The following is a 16,956-nucleotide window of genomic DNA, read 5'->3' as shown; positions in this document are numbered from 1 at the left end:
CATGTAGCTGTGGAAAAATTATTCCCATTGAAAGCAGTGGAAATTGGAAACCATTTTGATTAGCACTACAAATGGTTAATTTGGTGCAGAGATGCAGAGGATTTCACAAGGACTAACACTATAAACAACTTTAAAACCATCTGAGTTGTTCCATTTACAAGATCATTCAGAACAAAACCAAACGTCTCCCGTTAGATGCTATCTTTGCTAAAGACCCTATTTTTGACAATTTTATTAATGGACTTACCTGTAAATTTTCAGAAAAAGAGTTTATCAAATACTGAACTTAGTAGAAAAGATAAGATTTATTCATTTATTAAGTTTACAGTTAAGTAGAGATCTCCATTCAGCTGTGACATAAAATTGATACTTCTACATTTAAAGTACAATGTAAATAGTTTCTAAACTGTTCATAAATTACTAAAACTGTTTGAGGAAATTATTAGTCAAATGTTATAGCCTGTTATTGAGTCCGAGGGTGTAATGAGTCATTTGCATTCGATTACAGCATCTGAAATGAATGCGCTTGGGACAATGTATAGAACTTATTTCTCCTGTGTATAACAAGCTTCTCACAGTTACTAATCAACCCTTTACATAGTATTTATGAAAGCAGTTTCAGAAAAACATGTACAGAACACTTCTTGTCATTTGTGGGACCAAATGGGGAATAATTTCAGGAGTCACCTATAACTGAAAGGGTAAAAAACCCCATGGTTCTCTCCTATCGTCTTCTAGCAGTGCAGAATCACCAAGACCAGAAGAAAAACCTATCGATGCATTAACATAAGTGTGCAGAGACATGAAAACCACTTCCTGAGGCACCTCATCTACTGCAGGCAGCTGCTTTGGCCACAGAGAGCAAGAAGAGTCCAGACAAACATATGTATGTAACCAATGCTGGAAAGAGGATGCCTAGCATTAGATTTTGCCTATACACTAGAGCTGCATAAAGCACTCTTGTTTTAATACTTCTCTCTGTAGTACTACAATGGCCATTATGGCTATGCCATATTAATTCAGCTTTTAGCTTCCATAGCTTTTTTTAAGTTAGTGAGTTACTTCCTTGTCTTCATCTTTTTTTGATTGCTTTTTACTCACCTCACATTTTCCCTCTAGAGTTCACGTATGGCAACAAAGACAAGAAGAAAAAAGGCACACATGTTGCCACACAACATGATACTGATACGACAGCATAATCTGATATGATCGAAGGGAATCCATAATTACAAGCCAAATAATCAGCCCATTAATTCCTCCATCCCATTTGTGTGCTTGCACACAGTACTACACATCAGAATCAGGGCTGAATTGTGGCATGCACCTTAAGTGCCTCCCCACTGTCATCTCTCAGCTGCCACAAGCTGAAAATTCCAGCAAAAAAAAATCACAGCTCAACCTGGAAATGCTGACTACTCTATGCTGGAAACAAGAACATGTTTTGGAAAATTACTACCGGTTTTTCCTCTTTGATATGAAATAAAGAATACCTGTGGCTTTGAAAATGTAACGAGCCATAATAATAACTCATGGCAATTACTAGAGGGGAGAAAATCCGGTGCACTTAGTCAACATACATCTGCCTTGTCTGAATATACACTGCCCACACTGACCTTGGCAGACCTTAAAAAGCATACAAAACCATCTACAAGAAATGGAAGAATACGTTTGCTGTGATATGATGCTCTTATTGCAAATGGTTGTTTTGAGCAGAAGAAAGGAAATAAATCCATTAGAAACAGAATATGCACTGCTGCATGGCTTCCTGCATATACAGTATCAATTAAAACAAACTGGTTTTAAGCATTCATAATGTCTCATTATTTCATGCACAAAACTACAGATGCGTATTACAACTAACGTTACAATAGAAGATATCTAAAAGAATATAACTTACTGTTAAACACAGTACCTCATGTCTGCTTTCTAATAATTTGTGTCTAAATGTGTATAAAAATATTATATAAAACCAGTACAGAACAATTGTATGAACATTCTCCGAGTAATGGCAGCTGAAAATTTTTTTTAATGAATGGCAGATTTGTCATTACTAAATGTAGTAAATATATATGGCATACAAAAGATCATCTGTGAGATCCCCTGGAGAACACTAAGAAGAAACTGTGGGGGAGCTCTCTTTCTGCATATGGGCAGACTAGACCAGCCATATTCAATGGGTTGACATCACACTTCACTCTGGTCACTGAACTTGCTGTAATTCTGAATTGTGAGAAGCAGAAAAAAATGTATTATAATGATTTCCTAGAATATAATGTAAAATTAGCAGATGAAGCAGTGCTAACTTGAAAATACCCTCATTATAAAGACTAATAAATCAAAAAGTAATTTATCGTGAGAATTAACTTCATAAAGCAACAGGTGAGTCTCTCATCAACTTATTAACATAAAATTAGAATTACAACGCATTATCCTTGCAGGATTTAGGTAAGAGCACCTTTGCCTTGCCAAACAGCAGTAGAGAGGAAAAGAAACCATGATGCCCTCTTGCCTTTACCTTTCTGTCAGTGAATGACTATCACTTGCTAAGGGGGAAGCGGAAATGTAAATCGGAACAAATCACTTTCCATTTCACAAAGTCTCCAGCTCCTTCCTCCTATTCTTTTCCACCCCATCCCATCCCATCCCATCCCATCCCATCCCATCCCATCCCATCCCATAATTTTTCCTTCATGTAAACACTTAAAATTCCTCCTGATCTAGCATTTTAAAAAGGCACAGTGAGAGAACATGGACTGTGTTGTTTATAGTGTGGTGCTGCTATTGCTGTCACACTGCCTTTTTACTCCTGTTCATCTTCTCTTACCTTCAGATGTTAAACGCAATGAACACATAAAAAACACCAAATCACATACTTGGAGTACTCTGAAGTGGCACCAGCAGCATATATACACTGTTCATAATTACATTTAATATTTAGGGCTGTGTGTAAGCCTTTCAGACTAATCTGTTAAGCCACTATTCAGAGTTTTGATTTGTCTAGCAGCTCTGGTGGAAACATGGGATCAGTTCCTAGGAAAGTGGGTTTCTGAGTTCTAACTCATCCTGGTGACTTTGGACATTTGTCCTGGTCTTTCCATGTCCCATTTCCATAAAATGGGAATGCTAATACATAACTATCTTAAAAGACAGTTAGGAAGATTAATTAATTTCTATAAAGAATACAGATATTTTATATCAGAACAATAATTCAAATTAATCTAAACAGATCCAGACAAAATATATACAGTAGTCATCCCCATTATTTTTGCCCCGCAGTTACCATTTCAGTAAAATTTTTTTTGCAACAAGATCAAAATATAGTAAAGCTCTGAAGAGAAAATATTTTTCTGGTCAATCCACTAGACCAACAGTGCCAACCCACCTTATCTGGATAAATCAATGGAAAGTGATTTTGTCCATAGGCAACTCTGATTTAATTAGTAAAATACAAAGTGAAGAAAAAAAAAAATCAAACCACAGACCACAATGAGTTTAATGTCTCTTGGAGAAGGCTCTGAGCCAAGCTCAAGCCATCTTTGGAATCATAACTAAAACCATGGGAAAGCACGCTGCTTGTAATGGAAGCTCAGCTATGCTGGGATTACACTGGAAAAGGCTCACAGGGTTTATGAGGAAAGCTCAGGTTTACAGACTCTTAACAAGGAATGTAAGAATCATTATTGAGCAAGTAAATACATGTTCAAGCAGATGCATATTGAAGCCTCAAACCTCAATTTCTGAGCCAACCCTTTTTCTTCACTCTCCCGCTAGCGCTCTCTTCTAGCTCATGCAATTCCCCTCCCCTCTGCCCACCCAGTGAGCCAACACGGACATCACAGTGCAGGGGAGAGGCAAGTTTATTAGTGCGAAACAAGCCTGCTAAGGATCCAGAAGCATTTCGGTCAGAACAGAGCAGTGCTGTGCAAAGTAGCTTCAAGCAATCCAGGCTGAGGATTGGGGGTGCGTATATTCAGTAAAGCAGAACAGGGTGTGAGTTAATTTGCCTCACCAAGAAGATACTTTAGGTGTTTCTAGATGATGTTATGCTTTCCCATGGAGAATGCACCCAGATTAATGCACCACAGCACAGCAACTCTGGATCTAGCATAGAAGACCGAGAAGTTTTGCTACAGGAGAGACAGTGACGGGAAGACAATGCTAGCAGGAAACACTCGTTGACTGCAGTCCAGAGGCTGAGGACTAGTTGCAGAGAATAGGCAGATAAAAGATTTCTGTACAAAAGTTTCATTGAGCAAATAAGATTTCCTCAGACTTTAACAAGTTGCTGTGAGCCTCCAAGAAACCCTCCAGACTTCACCCACCCCTCCTGTAAGTCTCACCCTGTGAATATGAATGGCATCAATTGCTGAAGAAATAGATTCAAAGAAGACAGGATTTTCAGACTCAAGATTTCCACCGTACTGCATTGCTTTTATCAAGGAATCTGTAATGAAACAAACACATGAGCACTGATAAGGTAGTGTGGGTATATACACCATCATGTTAAAAATTTTGCTGGAAGCTGATACTTGCCTTTGCAGTGTGCTAGCAACACATCGATGTGCCTGTTTTTACAGTCCATGTAAATCTATATGTGTGAAAACATGAAATTAAAAAAAATAAAATAAAATACCAACAGAGAATAAAATACATGAAAAGAACTTAATCAAAGCAGGCATGGTGCAGGGATGCTGCTATTGAGGCTATGCTGCCAGCAGCCACCAGGGCGAGCCCTTCTATAACGCAAACACCACAAAACCACACTAATTTCCTTCCCCCGAAGTACTCGGTGGCTTTGCTGAGAATTAAACGCGAATTTGATTAACAGTTTTTTATTGTATTTTGTAGTTTTGCTTTTTTTTTTCAGTTCTCCTTTTTTAGCAAGTTTCCCTGTCTCCTCTCCACATTCAGATTCACACAGACTAATTATTGAATTAGCTAGAAAGTAAAAAAAAAACCAATAAATAATAATAATAAAGTGAAAATGGCTCTAGAACCAGAGTAGGGCCTTTTCTGGCAGATGAGGATCCAAAGCAGTCCTTGCTTCAAAAAATGTTTAAATAACTTGTGTAAAGTGGAACAATTCTAAGAGAAGAGATTCATTAATAACCACATCAGAACATCCCATTTTTAATAATAAACCAGACGCCTGACTCAACTAAAAACCCCTCTAACTCAAACAGCTGTGAGGGTATTTTGGGGGGGAGTGTAATGAAGCAGACACATTGAGTGTGCTTCTCCTTGGGGTAACCCAGGTATGGACTGGTCATTCAGTCAGAGGCTGCACTCCCAACCTGCTCATTTCACAGCCCATGATGGACTTACCTCTCCCAAATTTGTCTAACACTTCTTTGATATAATGTGCAGTCCTGAGGTCTTTAAAAACTTTAGAACATCAGCGTCACTTTTTTTTTTTTTTTTTAATTAATGCTTTATCTACTTGTTTTATTAAACACTCTACATTTTGAGGTGAGACGTAATAAAGAATAACTCCTACTCCCTTCATTTAATTTTTCTGGTTTTATTTTTTACTATATCCCCATCTGTAGACAGTTTTAATTTAATATTTTTAAGGCAACACTTCATTGCTTAATTCTTGTAGTAAATGGAGAAAACGATTTGGATAAGAAAAGGCCTGGGCTGAGACCCAAGTTCAAATTTGGTCTTCTGACTTACTCAGAAAACTTATATGAACCAAACCTTGGATACTCATTTAAATCTGTACCCACTACACAGCTATTAAATGCCAGACCAAATCAAACATAAGAAATAGCTTTTGAATATAACTTTTCATCCACCATACAGAACTGCTTATTTTGTGGTTACCAGTTTTGGTCTCCTGGGAGCTTCCTGGAGCTCCTGCAATGCCTGAGGAGCCCAGCCTGCCAGGCATGTAACCCACAGGAGAAAAAAGGGAGATCATTAAGACCTCTGGCTTAGTGGAAAGCAGGACATACAGATAAAATCGCAGAACTAAAAGCTGAAATTTTAAAGGAGCAAATCCACACATAGCTCCACTGCAACTGACACAACTGCTATGACAGGGTCCAATATGACCTAAAACAGCTTTAAAAAAAACAGTTCAGAAGCTAATCACCATTACTTACAGATACTTATATTTGCACAGAATGTCATTCATCTTTAGAATTATTTTTATATAATTTTATATATAAACAAAATGCAGTTTAATATAAAATCTGTGTTCATCTTTTCCACAAGTGACATGTTTATGTACTTATAAAGATGTGATTATGACTAGCAGGTCCCAATAAATTGTATGTGTAATTATATTTCTATGTACAGGATTTGCGTGATGTTATGAATACCTGAAGCAGCACTGAGACTCCAGTGTAGTCAAACAAATTCAGTCCACTGCAGTCTAATATCAAAACATGTCGCTCACTGTGACATGACTGCAATGACTCACCTGCACATTTGGAAAATGAAAAACTTTAATTAAAAACGAGATGGTCAAGAAAGTAATATAAGAATGATGATACTTCAACAAAATAAGTCTAAATTATCACAATAAATATTTTACTATTGTGGACTGGGACATCAATTAAGCAAATGGCATATTATAGAAGCACAAATGAAGGACCTTCAGAGAAATGGGGTGAAGTGATGACAGGCAGAACATATTGTTAGTAAGATGTTTTAGACAGGAATCATCTCAAGGATTAAAGAAATGTTTCTTCAGATTTGAACTTCTAAATAAGTCAGGATAATTCTCGATTTGTGTGGATGATTTTGCATGTGTTACAAAGAGAATATATCTCTCTTTCAAATTCTGATAAGATACTCCCTTTTGTAGTACCTAAATATCTGTTGACTTAATTAATATCATCCCATAAGGAACAAAAGTATGTAAAGTGCAGTGTTTCATTTTCCTAAGGGTTTACTATGTTGTTTTTTGTTTGGTTAATTTTTCATGTACTATCTTGTATTGATGCTGGGGAAAAAAAAAGATATTTTGGTAAGATTTACACAGGTCTTAAACTCATTCTTCAACCTCAGGTCATTTTGTGCTTAAACTAAGCACACTTTGTACTAAACGCATCCTGAACTAGCACATAGATAATGATTCCTGGTTTTGACCAAGGGAAAACTAGAAAATAATGCACATCTTACTTACATTGCTCTATGAACAAATGTCAGTTACCATAATGCACAAAACTCAAAAGCAAAAGATGAAGGAAAAGAATTCTGAATGTAAAGATGGGTTAAGCTAAATGGTTTTGACAGAGCAGAAGAAAAGATTTTAAACTCTTGAGAGGACTTAGAATTTCTCCATGGTGTAGATTTGTATTGGAGCTAATTCATTTCTGACAGTAGTCTGAGAGCCAGAGCCTTTTGGACTCACACCTCCAGAGATTTACTGCCTTTGTACTGTCCAATGTACATTAACAGATACATTTCAAACAAAAATACAAAATTTCAAAGGAAACCTCCTGCCTGACATTGCAGTGGTGGGAACCCAGGAAGGATTTATGAGATCTGATAGGCTGCTCACTGTAATCTTTTCTATGCACCTCCTCTGTCTCTGAAACAAAAGAACTTAGTCTTTCTCCCTGTTACTGACTCCTGTTATCTTCCCCCCAGCTGCAGTAGATGCTGCCTGGCTTCTGAACTGGGGGTAGGGGCAGACCTGTGCCCTCTCTGAATCAGTGTCAACACTAAAAGCAGTCATTTAATTTGATGCTGATACAGACCAATGGCAAATTGGAATCCCCAAGAGAGAGAAGATAAAGATTTTGACAAAGATGTACATCACCATGCATTCCAGGACAACTGCCATAAGGGTTGAGGATTATGTCTTCCTGTTCTCCTCCTTCCTAAAAATTTAAGCCCCACATTTTGTTTCCCTTTTTATAGGAGTTTTTATTTTTTTTTTCTCTCTGTTTTTTATTTCAAGGCTCCCATGAAAAGTCATCATAGACTGGTTGGTAAAAGGAACAACAGAGCATTGAAGTTCTCAAGGCAGGATTTAAGCAATCAGAAAATAAGTCTTGTGCTCTCCGTCACTTCAGTAACATGAGAAACCAGCTCATCCAGAAGAAGACTAAAATATATACTGCCAAGACCTTCCATAATATGAAGCACTTTGCACTCTTGGAGTATTTTACAATATAACCCTGTATAATCTTCAGTAGCCATTATAATTGTGTCGCTGTCTTAGAGCAGAACACTCCATCACTCCCAAGTAAACTGAACACTGTGGTATCATAAAATGTCATGAGTCTAGTTAATAAATGTAAACATTCAGACAACAGCCCCCAAATTGGATTCTTTGCTGCGGCCTTAATGCTTCTAAGTGTTTTAAATAAACACAAAATTTTAATTCCATCCACAATGAAGTCATCTGTATAAAGTATCTTCTGCAAAAGATTGCTGTAGCTCTCCCATGGGAATGCATGTACTCTGTTTTGATTTAAGTGTTATAAAATGTGGGAAGAGTAGAATTATCCAGCTTAATCCTTAACTGAAAGCAAACCCTTAGGTTTTTTTCTTTATTCTGTCCTCTACTGATATACAGAACAAAAGTGGCCAGAGTGTTAATGGTGGTTCAGTTGAGGTTTTCTGAGATTTTCTCCTATGTGGCTTTAAAGATCACAAAGATTTAACATGGCTCTAATTTTATCCTTTTTTTACTTTTGCATACTAATATTTAAGTCCCACTGTGAATGCAAAAAAAACCCAAGACCAGAGCACAGCAAAACAGCCTCTTAGGCCTTTGCCTGAAAACCCATCCAGGCTATAACATGGGAAGTGGTTGCCCCCACTGCATCCCTGTCTCTGTATGAACACAGCGATGCCTGTGAAATAAGCAGGGACTCCTGCAGAATCAGTATTTTCATTGGATCCCTGCTTTTGAAATCCTAAACAGTCAGCCAAGAAGAGAAGAAAAATAGGACCCATTAGGCAAAGGTTAACAGATTTTAACATTGTTTAGCACTCATGCTTAATTGAATGTTTGATCTGATTACAAATATTAGTCTCCAGGCACCTTGAGTTCACCTAGAAATAAATAGAAAATTTAGGAGCCATTTTGCACATATATCCATCTTGGTTTTAATATCATTTATAGATAATAAACTCACCACGACAGCTTCCATTGGAAAATGAACAGAGCAATGTGTTCTGCTCACACTGAAATAAAAGCAATAAACCATTAACATACCAAAGAAAACTAGTCCAATGCATAGTAACCAGAGAAAATCAATGCAATACATAAGAATTCTGCTTCCCGGTATTGAAGTTAACTCCTTCTCTCCAAAATCATGTGTGCAACAGCCTGTTGGATAAATAATACTTAGTATGTCTCTCTGTATTCCTCTAAAGTTATACCAAACTGATATTCTGCTTTTCTTCTTAGATGACTCAACCAACATGTTTGGATCCACTAGGAAGCATATTATGATAATGATGCTTTTGGGGAAGCAGGGGTTGGTTAAGAAGTGGACAAAATATGGGGAAGATGTTCTTGAAAAGATCAATTCTAGTCAGTGATTTTATAAGATCAGCTTTCTACTTGCTGCAATCCCACCTGCTATGCTAATATTTTAGTGAGAACTTTTTTAATATGTAAATTTATTAAATAATTACTTTTATCTGGAGAAAAATTTTTACAATTATTTCAATATGAATGCTAATATCTCAGTAGAAGTATGACTTAAACCCCAAAATACAGCACAGAAACAAAATCCAAAGTGCAATTTTTTTCGCCCGTATTATGTGCTGCAGAAATATGTTTATTCCATGAAAAAAAATATGCACAATATTTCAGGCAGCTGTTCTGCCAAGTACCTTACAGAAGAGACACAGGATAAAATCTCCCTCCTAAGTAACTTATGAATTAATTTATTAAACTAACTTATTAACTTGCTACACTTATTAAATTAGCTCATCAATTAATTCCATGCAAATCCTAAGTAATATGTTTCTGGTTTGGGGGTTGTTATCATATCAATATCAGTCAGCCTAGCAGAACCAGGGGAAAAAGCAGCACAATTTCTGAGTTGAATTTCTGAACAATGAGGAGAAGCCAGTCATCAAAACAAGTATGGGTAGCCAAGTCTTTGTCATAAGACAGAAGAGGTGGTAGATACACATTGCTGGACACTGTCTTAACAACTCATCTAAGAAATGACTGTGATTTTCTCAGCCCATTTTTTCAAACTAGATTAAATTTCTTACAGTAAGCACTGCACGGTATTAGAATATCTTAATTGCAATGACAGAAAAATAAATGGGGTTTTATTCCCTTTTGGGGTCTTTTATAGGAATTTACAGTAGTTATGTACAGATAAACTTAAAAAATACAATACTTACTAAGATCTTCTGCAAAACTGAGTTATACATAATTTGTATACTGTTTATTTTTCCAAGACAATCAGTGCAGAAAACCAAAAAGAAACACTACCTTCGAGAAAAACTTTAGCAAGTTTGCACCTTCTTCCTAATTCTCCTGGAATTATTTATAGTTAGAAACAGAAATAAAGTGTCTATCCCTCCTGGACTCACCTCCAGCAAAAAAAAATTGCACTTTGTTCAAGTAGATTTGTAGCTACTTGTTGTCTGTATATAATCACAACCTTATATTGCCTGAGGTTATGTAAGTTCTGACAGAAATTTCGAAGAGCTTTTCATCAATGCTTTGATTTCTCTTAAAGGATCATATACATAAATAGTAGATATTATTTTCAAACAATAATAAGGAAATAATCCTTACTGAATCTGGTTAAGATAAGGATTAACTTTATTCTATTCTAAATTAACTATTTGTAATATTACTTTTTTATAACTATTTCAGTATCTGATTACATTCCCTAAGAAATGCAAAGAAAGCAGTTGTGATCTTCAACACTGTCATCGTGTTTACTGAAGTGTATAGCACATCCTACCTTGTTTGCATCTTCATATGCCTGGCTGTTCGTGCTGTCCTTTTGGATTATCTTTATCAGGTCAGCATGAAATTTCCTGGCATTCAGAAAGACTAATGGGTTGTTGACTGAAACTATCTTTACCTGGTTTAATGATTCCTGTGGAATTAAATAAAAATAATGCTGAAAATATTATCTTGGGTTTTGAGACTAAAAACCAATCTAACTTCTTTTAAAATACTGAAAATTCTACTAAATCAACCTAAAAGCAGCTTTGGATTGTGACATGACTTAACAGATAACTGTCTTGGTCTGTCTTCATGCACAACTCATAAAAAACTGCCCATTTTGGAAGAATGAGACAGGATGAGAGACACCATTCTGCTGATTTTGATGCACAAATACTGCCGCTGACAACACCTCAGCAGGTCAGCAGCAGATTGTGAAGGCAGATCAACAGATCTGATTCCAAGAAGTTCTCCAAAAAGGACTCTAGTTCACAAGAGTGCTATATGCAATAAAATATAGTATCATTAAGTGCAAAAAGGGGTCTGGATACAGAAAATTTCCATTTACTACTGAAACCAAATACTTGATTTATGTGAATATCAGCTCTCAGAAATGAATTACTTATGGCAATGGGTAACAGGAAGCAAAACCCAAGAACTCACGATAAAGATTCAAAAAGCCTCCATTCTTACTGACAAAACTCAGAGATGCAACAAGGTCACACTCGAACACAAGAGGAGCTGACAGACCATTTTTTAAGTAGTTCAAAAAAGCGTAGGATTGAATTGAAGATACACAGTTTTACCAACAGACTTCTAGTAAAACAGGAATGGAAATCTTTACCACAAACCACACAAACTACCTCCTCATTGCAGACTGCTGTTCAGACTTCTGGGAACCAGACAATCTCTCAGACACCACCACAGCAACCATTGTATTGACTAGGGAAGCATTTCAAACACACAAAATTGAAGCAATGAACCCCAGATTATGCATAGGGACTTTGCGCGATTTACCTAACGAGTGTGATTGTGGTACATATCACATCACCAACATGCCTCGGTCAATCAAGTGGCAAAGCCTAACTTGCAGTTAAAATGGCTAAGATCTTATGAAACAAAGCTCTAAAGCAAGGGCAAGACAGAGGGCAATATATGCTTGAATGGATGAATACTCCAACAGCAAACAAATTCCCATTAAAAAAGGTGCTATACACAGCTTGGTGGGGAGATAAGTGGGGAATGTGGTGCCATACCAGAACTGGCAAAGTGGAAGATGAAAACTAAGAAAAAGGAAGACTGATGTGCAAAAATCAAAGCCTGTGAGATCATGAAGCTAATTAGCTTCCAAAAATATGAGGTAGAAAACCCAAAAGGCTCAAACCCTAAGGCGGAATCAAGCAGATGACAGACTTAGGTATAGTCTTTTGTCCAGGATGGGCAAGGACAACTGTGCCAAATTTGGCTTAGTTATTCCTGGCTCTGGTTTCTTCTAGCTGCTTTCTTAATGAGAACTGTTCTGAGAAAAATGGACTTCCTGTTATCATGACCTTGCTAAGAAAGAAGGAAAATTATCTCAGGCGGCCTATTCCTGCTGTCAGATACCATCAATTGCCCTGTTCTCTCTGCATAGTCAAGTCTATGACTGGGTAAGAGTTCAGTTCAGTGAATGCCTGTGATGCAAAGTGTTTCACATAAGGTTCTAAATACCCTGTTGATTTTTTCCACATTAGAATGTTTTTTCTCTTGTTGATGAAATAACCCCTATAAATCCACAGACCTTAATGGCAGGGTTGATGATTAAGCTTGCATATTTTTATGTTTGAAAGTCCTGTTGTTTACGTCTAAGCTGTTATTTACCAGGGGAACTTGGATCAGCCTAACATTCATACATTAAAAATTACCCCAAATGCCTGCTGTAACCCAGTGACTCTAAATTCAATTAAGGGCATTTTCTAAATCTTAAAAATATTTTCCTTCTTTGTTTTGTGTAATAAACTCTTGAGCAATTTGCTTTCTTAACAAAACGTTGTTTTCCACACTGTCTGCAGACACTAGTTTGTTATTACTTGGTTGCTGGCATTAATCTTAATGATTAAGGAAAAAAGCAGGGGAGAAGTTAACTTAAAAAAAAAAAAAATACTCATAGGGATTTGTGCAAAATGTCTTATGAATTGATATGAAAAAATAGTAGGAAATCAAATTCTGGTTATCCTTCCCTGACAAAGTTTACACCAACATTTTTATTAAGAATGAAAACTGATATAATAATTGACAGCTGGGCCAGCCTCAACAACAGTGTTTTTAATTTGTGCTTCAGAGTCCTCCCTATTCTCATGTACCTTTCACATTCCAGCATTGTTCAGCATGCCAAAACAGTAAACCCCCCTGAGCCAAGTTCAAATTTTGAGCCCAAGATAGCTCTAATGGAAAACATTTGCCTGAAAAAACAAATGCTTTAGAGGAGAGCTTCTTAATGCTGAGGTAATACCTGCTGAGCATGTCACTTACTGGTGCCTAAGACCTTTCACAAGCATTAGAAAAGAAGATGTGGTAGTAACTGCCACAGTGGAAGAAGGCAGGATGTCCTAGTGATGGGACTCTGTGCTGAAAGGACACATGGTTCTACTTCTTTCTTGACTGCTGACCTTCCAGCTCATCTCAGAGAAAGGAGTTCACCTCTCTGGGCCATTACCCCTCTTTTCTTACCACAGGCCTGACCACAAAGAACTCTGATTATAATTGCAGTGAAAATAACCAAAAGAACTTTAAATCTCCAACTGGTAGCTTTAAGTTTGTAAGAAGCCAAAATTTAAAAACATGGTCTTTCAGAGGTTCTTCCATCCATTTTTCATGTGAAGGTACCTGTGTTTGAGTACAGGGTAGTGAGATGTGTGAAGTAGTTTGTGACAACTTCATGCTGCTGTCCCTCCTTCCCCAGTGACACTCGGTGTCCACTGGGACAGGCCAGTCATAAGGGGCTGGGGACAGAAACGGGGAGAGAAAAGAGATTGCGGAGGATGAGAGTTATCAAAGGACTTTCGGGAAATGAGGAGGTCTGATAAAAATACAGAGACAGCTCTTGTCTGCTCAGATGGCTCCTGCCCTTGCTGCCAAGATATTTCCTTAGACTTAAGAATTAGGAAAATTTTACAAAGAGCAAACTTAAAAGTAACAAATAAGCTAAGATAGATTAATCTAACAAGACTTGCCTAACCTTGCAGACCAGAAGCAGAACCAAGAACATATTCCAATTTCTGATGCCTAGACTATTTTTTAATTTACTATGTCATACTGGTTTTAGATTTCAAGCGGTCATTTTATAAAAATGTTCTCTTGACTCACTGATTACGCTCTGGTAACCAACTAGAGAAAATAAACAAATCTGAATTAGTGGAACACACACACTCACGAAAGATAATTTACTTACACAATTATCTTCTGGTTTGTATTTATATTCCTCTTCTTTAACATTTTTCAAATTCAGTGTCTTTGTTCTGTAATCAATACACAGGGAAAATCTGTAAGGCATGGCATCAGTCGTCGTGAACAAAAACAGGAAGAGGCACACCCCAAAACTGCAGCATAGAAGTTTAAATCCATACACATCTTTATGCAAATAAGGCTTATTTTTTGTGATAAAGATCCAGTTAAAAGAGTAAAAAGCACGTATTAAAATTATAGTATATCACTTTGAAAAATTGACATGATTATTTTTTATTCGAATAAGTATAATGGAAATTTCGGGTAAATAAATTATTAATTTTAAGTTTCATTACTCTTTTATAGCTGGCCAGAGAGCTATTCTCAAGTGAAGGTAGTTAATATAGAATGTACAACTTCAAAAGTACAGAGATTTAATTAGTTTTTTTTACCTGCAAAATTATAGTGTAAGGAAAGGAAAAAATATATATATAGTGAATAGCTATGGGTCATGGAAACTAAGGGTGTTTTATTTATCAAATTTGATGTATCTCTGTATAGTGAAGCAGAATGTTGCACTCCAGCTATCAAAGTGGGAAACTTAACTGGAAAAGCCAGAATCCCTGTGCTCTCTACGTGGTCACTGGGAAAAAAAGTTTCCTTGAGAAGGCGGCTCAGTGCACAACCTTCTGCTTCAACACTTCACTTGCAGAAATGCCTTTACCTGCAGAACAAGAAGACTATGAAACCAGCTGCCATCTGAGCTCTGTGCCTAAAGCTAGGCAATGGAAATATTCCCAGAATCCAGCATTTAATAGATGCATCAGTGTGCAGGGAGTGTTTGCAGGTACTGGTGTTAGCTAAATGAGGCTTGCAAAAGTCAGCTGTTCTCTCCTGTTTGCATAAATTGAGCTGTAGCTGCTGCTGGTTTTAATACACTCTGATACATAACATGTATCATGTGCAATACTCTGTCAAAGAAGTTTTTATTGATTTTTCTGTTGATCTTGCGCTACCTTCACCTAATGAGCCATAGAGATGTGTAATACTAACAGAAATTATAAAATACTGCCATAGTGTGAAATGGTTTAGAGATCCTTAGCCTACTGTAAGTGCACAGGTGTGACTTTTGCATTGTCTTATCTTGTAAATTTCTGCAACTAGAGAACTGAAGTTTCATTGTGAAATTTAGTATACTGTATGTCAGCACTGACAGTAGAGAAATGTGCCAGAAAGAACACATAAAGATGTGCTACTAGAAAATTTCAATAGCTTATTTCTCACCTGGGAAAGCGGAAAATCACAATTACTATAGTGCAGACAACGCCATACAATAGTCCCACGTTAGCAGCAAAGCATATTGTAAACAAGTAGGTACTAATCCATATACTCTTTAAGGAGGGAAACAGAAAGAGATTGTTAATTTTAATTTTTGTAACAATTTGCCTTCTATGACTCAAAGATTTTTAAAATTAAACTACTTTCTCAGAAGTGAACATTTGGTACTTTGAATGGGATATTGAAGACTCTGTTAGTGATTAAAATAATGTCTACCCATGGGAGAACTCGTATGACATGACACTACTCATCCCAATGCTCACGGACGTTCCTTTCAGACTTACTTAAAATAGCACATGTAGTTATGTTAACAGCATAATTCAGAATTAACTCAGTTGTTTCTCAAAACCTGTAGCTTATTTTTCACATTGTAAGTTTTTGTCACCTCCTTCACTGCACACACTTAAAATCCTCCTTTCCTTTTACACAACAAGGAACCCTAAAGATCACATACAGGGAGCTCTCCTCCCACTAATATGTGAGAATTATAATTTGTGAAGAGGTTAATTAAAAGTGGCATTTATCAGAGTACGACTGACTAAACCAACTCTATAACAAAAAAATTGTTGGGGAATTAATTTCTTCACATGTGAATGGTGAGATTTCAGATTACTTCCCCATCTGTCAATATCTGATTAATAAAACTTTGGGTGCAATTTAAACACAAATTTAAAAGGAAAAAAAATAAAAGCATATTGGGGGGGGGGGGAAGTCATTTTGAACTTAAAATATTAAAAAACCCAAAGATTTTTACATTTCAATTTTTTTCCTTCATTATTTTCTGAAAAGGAATGATCCTTCATATTTCCATAGTGCAATGATTTATACCACAGAGAGATATTCAGATTTCACAATTAAATGGTCACAAGTACAAATTACTTGATTTCTCACAGCAACCTAATATCAGCACATATTTCTTTACTTGAGGGAGCCTTAAGCAAAGACTGCCACCTAATCTTTGTATAAAAAATGTTAAAGAAAAATGGAAAGTATTTTCAGTCTTCTGAATGTACGGATCTTCACATGTGCCTATTTCAACAATTACAGAGGTTCTTGTTAATGTTTGCAGAGGAAAAGATCACATTACAATGTCATAATCAGTGTTAAAATTATACTTTCTGATGCTTTCACTTAGCTCAGGAAAGCCAGAGACAACAGAATACTTTCAGACTAAGTACAGGAGTTTTCCTTGAGTAGATTTCAGAGCTGTTATTTTATGAATTATAAAATGTAAGTCATGCCATAATGATTTATACAAAGGACGGAGTGTTCCTTGACTCTAAAGAGAAACCTTTTCCTCCCTC

General features: G+C 36.6%; 1 protein-coding gene across 3 annotated transcripts in view; it reads right to left on the bottom strand.

Annotated features, from left to right (window-relative positions):
* Positions 1-286: 286 nt before the first annotated feature.
* SLC26A7 (solute carrier family 26 member 7) overlaps positions 287-16,956 on the bottom strand; it is a 66,197-nt gene continuing 49,527 nt past the window's right edge. For 2 of the 3 annotated variants that reach the window (XM_065053959.1, XM_065053960.1), the window contains exons 12-19: positions 15,599-15,705; positions 14,322-14,412; positions 10,905-11,042; positions 9,102-9,150; positions 6,327-6,427; positions 4,534-4,588; positions 4,341-4,444; positions 2,039-2,220 (exon numbers count right to left, since the gene is read on the bottom strand). In XM_065053959.1, coding sequence (XP_064910031.1) covers positions 2,185-2,220; positions 4,341-4,444; positions 4,534-4,588; positions 6,327-6,427; positions 9,102-9,150; positions 10,905-11,042; positions 14,322-14,412; positions 15,599-15,705 — 681 coding nt within the window. In that variant the 3' untranslated portion in view covers positions 2,039-2,184. Of the gene's footprint in view, positions 2,221-4,340; positions 4,445-4,533; positions 4,589-6,326; positions 6,428-9,101; positions 9,151-10,904; positions 11,043-14,321; positions 14,413-15,598; positions 15,706-16,956 lie in introns of all 3 variants that reach the window. The other variant, XM_005499456.3, reaches the window with a different exon arrangement.

The sequence above is a fragment of the Columba livia genome, chromosome 2 (genome assembly GCF_036013475.1).
Source record: "Columba livia isolate bColLiv1 breed racing homer chromosome 2, bColLiv1.pat.W.v2, whole genome shotgun sequence".
NCBI lineage: Eukaryota > Metazoa > Chordata > Aves > Columbiformes > Columbidae > Columba > Columba livia.
The sequence above is the reverse complement of the archived record's forward strand: the minus strand, read 5'-3'. Positions and strand labels throughout refer to the sequence as shown.